This window comes from Charadrius vociferus, unplaced genomic scaffold, assembly GCF_000708025.1.
Source record: "Charadrius vociferus isolate BGI_N301 unplaced genomic scaffold, ASM70802v2 scaffold111, whole genome shotgun sequence".
Taxonomy (NCBI): Eukaryota; Metazoa; Chordata; class Aves; order Charadriiformes; family Charadriidae; genus Charadrius; species Charadrius vociferus.
Genome location: NW_009647046.1, coordinates 653,453 through 660,285, shown reverse-complemented (window position 1 = coordinate 660,285; position 6,833 = coordinate 653,453). Strand labels below are relative to the sequence as shown.

General features: G+C 38.7%; 1 protein-coding gene across 1 annotated transcript in view; it reads right to left on the bottom strand.

Annotated features, from left to right (window-relative positions):
- The window catches only part of API5 (apoptosis inhibitor 5), a 174,786-nt gene that overhangs the window by 9,130 nt on the left and 158,823 nt on the right, over window positions 1-6,833 (bottom strand). Inside the window, exons 3-6 of the mRNA XM_009895694.1 lie at window positions 3,658-3,819; window positions 2,637-2,730; window positions 1,539-1,604; window positions 1,017-1,168 (exon numbers count right to left, since the gene is read on the bottom strand). Coding sequence (XP_009893996.1) covers window positions 1,017-1,168; window positions 1,539-1,604; window positions 2,637-2,730; window positions 3,658-3,819 — 474 coding nt within the window. The remainder of the gene's footprint in view (window positions 1-1,016; window positions 1,169-1,538; window positions 1,605-2,636; window positions 2,731-3,657; window positions 3,820-6,833) is intronic.

Below are 6,833 nucleotides of genomic sequence, written 5' to 3'. Positions count from 1 at the left end.
TCAGCAGGGAATAGCTGGAGAGTTGCCCTGAGGAGAAGGACCTGGGTGTGCTGATTGACAAAAAGCTCAACATGAGCCAGCAATGTGTGATCACAGCCCAGAAGGCCAACTGTATCCTGGGCTGCATCAGAAGAACTGTGGTCAGCAGGTCAAGGGAAGTGGTTCTTCCCCTCTACTCCACTCTCGTGAGACTCCACCTAGAGTACTGCATCCAGCTCTGGAGTCCCCAACATAAGAAGGACATGGACCTGCTGGAGCAGATCCAGAGGAGGGCCACGAGGATGATCCAAGGGCTCCTATGAGGAGAGCCTGAGAGAGTTGGGGCTGTTCAGCCTGGAGAAGAGAAGGCTCTGGGGAGATCTTATTGCAGCCTTCCAGTACCTAAAGGGGGCCTATAGGAGAGCTGGGGAAGGACTTTTTACAAGGGCATGTAGTGATAGGATGAGGGGGAATGGCCTTAAGCTGGAAGAGGGCAGGTTTAGATTAAACATTAGCAAGAAATTTTTCACTGTGAGGGTTGTAAGGCACTGGAACAGGTTCCACAGAGAAGTTGTTGAGACCCCATCCCTGGAGGTGTTCAAGGCCAGGCTGGATGTGGCCTTGGGCAACCTGGTCTAGTGGGAGGTGTCCCTGCCTACAGCAGGGGGGTTGGAACTCGATGATCTTCAAGGTCCCTTCCAACCTAAACCATTCTATGATTCTATGAAAGCTGATCTGAATTCAGCTGAGCATGATTCACTGAGGTGATCGATCTCCCTAAGACCCTTTCCAATGTGAACGACTATGATTCTAATAAAGGTCAGTCTTCAAAAATAAGAACAGCCTAGCATTATTTTAACATTCCCACCAAGAAAATGCTGCAAAGTTTGGATTGTAGCAGAATAGGATAACTAGAAGATCGCATTTGTATAACGCTTAATAGTACATGTGTTTTAAACAAACAGACCTCCAAAGTAATGCCAGTGATAAGGAATGGTTTAATAATATTTAAGTCTATACTGAAATAAGATACTCACCTTCTTTGATTCAGTCAATATGAACTCTTCTACCTCCTTTGTCATCACCTCCTCAGGCAGGGTTTTCAGTTTTGTAGAGAGGAACTTGATGGCTCGCTCTCTTACAATATCCTCTCCCTGAAGAATTTGACTGAATAAGCCTCCCAAAGTCCCTGAATGGAAAATAAATCAGGTAACGCAAATTACTTTAGGAGTTAAGAGCTAAACCTTCTATGCAGAAGAAAGACATTTCCTCCTCTAAGACCCCATGACACATCTTAAAATAACTGCTATACTAACTTTTAAGAAAAAAACCACAATTTTCATGTAACTTTACATAAGAATCCACGTTCTTTTACTGGTCTGTATAATTCAGATCCATAATTATCGAGAAGTTCAGTATCGTTTTTAAAACCCAACAATGAGCCTGAGTGCCTAACTTCTGCATTGTACTAAGAAGATACAAAATTGTGTCCTGTACTTATCCTACTAGAGACCAGAAAGTATTAACAAAAGATGTTTACAGAAAAATGTGTCCTTTACCTTTAGCATCCATCTTAAATATACTGAGCAAAGCATTATTCACCAAATTGAACTCTGCAGAATCATCTGAAGAGAGAAAAAAAACTTGATATGCATATCCTTGAAAAGCAAACATAAGAGCAGAAAAACAAAGAAAGATTTCTGATACCACACAAGAAGTATTCTATCCTCAGCATTTAATTCTAAACAACATCACTTGTATTTTTAAAGACTACTAGACTGAGGAAATAGAAAGCCACAATTATGAAAGTTGGAAGCAAAACAAAAAGCTATTTGCCACTTCAGTCCCCCTGTCAAAACTTTAACACTACAAACTTGATAGGACTGAAAACTTGAAGGGAAGTTACTTATCAATATATTTAGTCATTTTAATGAACAGCTGAAGAAACAACCTCACCTTTACTAAATTAAGGTAAAATGGTAAAATTAAGGTAAAAATAAACTCTTCAGTAATCTACAGTATTTCTAGGTGGGAGAAACAATTTTCCTCTTGAACTAAATGGAGAAACCTGTAAGTCTCAAAAAAACAAAGTCTCTTCTAAGAAGCCTAAAGCCTTAATCATGCATTTTTAATACAAATGTGAACATTTAATATTCAGCACTCTATAACTTACTGGCATAAAAAAATACATATTGCATATTAAATTCTGAATTAAATATTGTGTACCAAAAATGCATTGTATGGAAGAAAATGCCTTCAGCATTTTTAAAAGTTCCCGAGTTCTTTAAATAGAAATCAAATAACTCCTTTTCAGAAAGCAATTCGCTGCAGTCTGTAACAGGCTTTTGTTTTGTTTTTTTCCCCTTTTTCTGCAGATGCTTTCAGAGAACTTGAATGAACAAAATTTGTTATATTTAAAAGATAGATTTTCAGTTTAGATTAGGACAATTAGCGACCTTTCATCAGAAGTAGCACTGTAACTGTGCAGCAAATATAAAGGAGAGGGGGAAAGAGCAGAGGCAGGACATGAATGGCACTGGGACAGACTGCTTTGTAACAAATTACAAATCAACAGAAAATGTTTTGCAGAACAGAATTGTAGACATTTTTAGGTGTGCCACAAGGAGATCAGCCAGGAAACTACCAGTCTTTCCTACCTGACTGTAGAAGCTGGGTCAGTATGTCTGCTACCCGAGGAAGATTATCTCCAGTGGCAAACTGAGGCAATTCCTTGATTGCTTGTCGACGGATCTGTCAAAATTGTCAGTATGGTGGAAATAAAAAATAATAATAAAAAAAAGAGTAATAAAAAAACCTACCAAAGTTTGGCAGAAAAATAAGCCAAATTTGAGAAAGTGACGACATACTCTTTTAACATGAGTATCATATTCAGAAAGTGATGTCCAAGTTTCAGACTTTAATGGCAGTCCAAACTTTGTATTTGCTATGAAAGTATTATAATGTATTTATGAAGAAAATAATGTACATTTCTTAGATACAAGCTGAACTGGATTAAAACCAAATTCAAACAGCACCTCTGTTCACAAAATCATTCATTTGATCAACAAAACAAGAGGTTGGAATCTGTGTTATTATCAAGTCTTATTTGCTAACAGGAAGCATAGTTTTACAGGTGTGCATATGGCAGAGAACACCTCCAGGTTTTGTTCCCAGCACTGACAAAAGACCTTGAATGATCTGCCCTTTGAAGATGTGATATCCAAAGACGCTTCACATGTACAGCTTCTAACACCACCACAGAAGCAGCATGAAGCGCCTCAAGACTTCTGCAAGAATAATAAACTCAGAATCACATCCACACGGTTCTCAAGTGCAAAGAGAATTTTCTTGCCTCTCAGCAGGATTTATTAGAATCGATTACCAAAAAATGCTTTTTGAAAGGAAAAATGTAATAGATATGCTAATAAACTGTATCTTAAGTTTCTTTCTACAGAGCTATTACTTTGATCACTGATAGGAATGAAAAAGTCAAATGAAAACTGATGTATCTTCCCATACCATCACACAATAGTTGTATTCCTTCAACAGAATAATCTAGAGTATTCTTAAATTTTCCAAAGACCTCCCCTCCCAAAAGACATAGCCTATTAAAAAAAGGAAAAGAGTAACAAAATATAAATTCAACATATCAACTTTCTACAAGGTTCTTATTCTTACAGAAACATCTTCATCCTCACAGAGGTCCAACTGGGCATTGATAGCAGAGTCAGCTAGCTCAGGGAAATGCTTGAAGAATTTAGGAATAAACTGGGCTGCAAGTCTCTTTTCCTTGGCACCTCCTTTCACACCATCCAAGATTGCTTGGTATGCATCCTTATGCTGAAAGAGGAAAAATGGAATACATAGAAAAATCTTGGGATATTCTCAAGACCAGGAAAGGACTTTTTCTCTCCCATTGACTTCAGCTATTTAAGTGAACTATACTATACAAATAAATAAATTTCTCTCTTAGACCAATATAACCATGCCAATGTAGTAAAATTTGCCTCTATTGACTGTTTTTTACTGTTATTCTGGTTCCTCTGTCTGTTCAAGTGCTTACCGTTCAAGCTGTGAGCCCTAACGCTAACAGCTCTTGCACACCACTTGTGATTAGATTAGTGCAGACTCAATGAATTACATGATCACCTTCATTGAACTTGGGCACTTTTTCAAGGAGTTTCTGCTTTCTGTCTGTTCATTTATTGTCTCTCAAGTACAGATTACCTCTCCCAACAACTATGCCAATGGAATGGTTTATGAATGACTTTTAATGTATATTGCACTAAAGCATCTCTGGGATCTATTCAAGCAGTTAACTTAATCTGAGATAAAACATAGTTCTTAAATGAGACTAGATAAAAAAATAATCTAGGGTTGAAATACAGAAATAAACGCTTCAGCATCAGAGCAGAATATTGTCTAGCTGCTCTGACTAGAACCACACAGGTGTTTCCGATTTCGTGCCTGCAGGACTGAAATTTTAGAATAAATGGAAGTCTTTGTTGTGGTAGCTATGTGTTTGCAAAATAAAAGTCAGCGTTATTAGGATGCTAGCAGAAATCAGAACCTTCTATCATTCATTTTCCTCATGGTTGTGAAAAGCGTGCTTTAGACAACTTACCCTACTTTGAACAGCAACATCAACAGCACAGGACAGTTTGCTTTATTTACATTAAATTTGCCAGAGCCACATATATCATCACCCCTACTCCACACAGAAGTTCACCCATAGCAAATAGAGATACTAATTTACAAAGCAGTACACTGCATTAATTCCCTAAGTAAGCTGTATTTTAACATTCAATACCAGTGCTCCTTAAACACTTCCTACATCTTGTTGATAGGTCTCCATGTTGCCAGATTCTGAACTGGATTGGGACACTGATCCGGAAGAAAAATAATCAAGGAAAAAAATGGTTGCTTTTCAGCTGATCCACACCCCCATCTGGTTTGCTCTGTGTGCCAACGCAGCAGACTCAGCAGTAAAGGCAGGAATGAGCCAGCACAAACTAACAATGAAATACACACTACTATAGCCACAGGTTCTCAAACTACACATTAAGAACAACTTTTCTGTAGAACAAATTGCTTAAACTTAATACATATTTAAAAAGCATTCATACAGCAATGAAATAAGAGTAGCTTGTGTTCCATGCATTTGTGTTACTGCATGCTAACTACTCCTGTAATTCAGGCAAAATACAGCTCAGGCACGAGTCTATTTTACCCTGTACCTGGCAGCATTGAATGCTCAAGAAAAAAGTAGGCAACTGCAGAAGCAGCATGATCCTTCATTTTTACTTCTGGCTGTCCCCTTGCTCTTCTCCTCACGTTCAAAGCTTCTTTTTTGAGATAGGGTGACTATGTAGTGAGAGATCCCGTTCATAAGGTTGTCAAGACATAATAAAGTATTAAGTGAGATAAAACTGATGAATAAGGAGCAATTACTCATGGCTTTCAGAATGCAAAAATTGGAGACATCAAATAAGATTATGAAATGACAAGTTCAAATGAGATAACTCCTTCACAAAGGTTAATGAATTAATGGAACATCTTGCCACAGAACATTTGTACGCCAGGAATATAATCAGTTTAAAAAAGCATCAGAAAAGTTCGCTGAAGAACAATCTAGCAAGATATATTAATTACAAAGACACTATCCCTGGCTCTGGAAGACCACAAGCTGCATAGAGGTGAAGCTGGGAGAGTGTATCAGCAATCATCATTCTATACTTAACCTCACAAGCTGCATTTCTTAACTACGCTGGAGTTTATTCTACCCAAGATGGCCAATCCTATCTTACAAGAGCTACCCACAATAGTCAAAGTGATGACTGACTACATATTTATAAAATGGCATGGTAATAACATCTGTTTTATTCTGCTTCTCTCCGCACAGTTCCCAACATTTTAGTTGCATTTTTTGTTTGACCTTGAGATGATGTTTCTGTTGAACTGCCTACAATGCTACTTTATTTCACGAGGACATAATTACACAAGCAAAGTGAAGGGACTTGAATTAAAAAGAAAAAAGTAAACAACCACCGTATTATTTATTCTCTTAAAGAACTTTCCAAATGACCTTGCACAGTAGTATCTACTTTAAAATCCACTGAGAGGTATGTGCAAAGTTACTTTGTTAACTATGTACATTATGACTAAACAGAAAAAAAGTATCATCTGCTGCTTTTTCAGGTAGCCATGCAATAACATGAGTGTCTAATACCATTCAAAACCTAGTTTTAACTAACCATAATATTTTGTACTGGTAATATATTATGTATCATTTTTTAATAATTCAGTAACGATATAAACAAACAGCAAATCTTGCTAGGATTTTACAGGTAAAAATCTCCTTTAGCCATGAGGATCGACCTTCCATTCTTGTCTTAAAGAGAAAAAAAACATAAAAGCTATAGGCAGTTATCAAACCGTAATAGACTTCACCCTCCTCCAACAAGCGTTTTAGCAACAGAGCGTGCCAGAAGCTCTCCGGAACTGCAAATACACTGCATCAGATCTGGACGACTACCGGTGTCCTAAGGCCTGAATTCGCCAGGCGAAACTCCCCGCCCACACGCAAAAAGCAATCTGACTCTACCTAATAACTAGTTAATATCCGCGACGCCACATTCAAAAGGACAGCTGCAGACAGGACGGGAGAAGAAGGATGCTACAAAAGCGACGAGACCTGCTACCGTCCTTGCAAAACCGCAGGCGCGAAACTTACCTCAACCCGCCCCCCCCGCGCCCCGGGCCGCGAGGAAACCTACACCCAGAACAGCCCCGGAGACTAGCCAGTCTAGACAGCCCCTCCGGCGGCATCCGTCCCACGCACCCACCGACCGCCC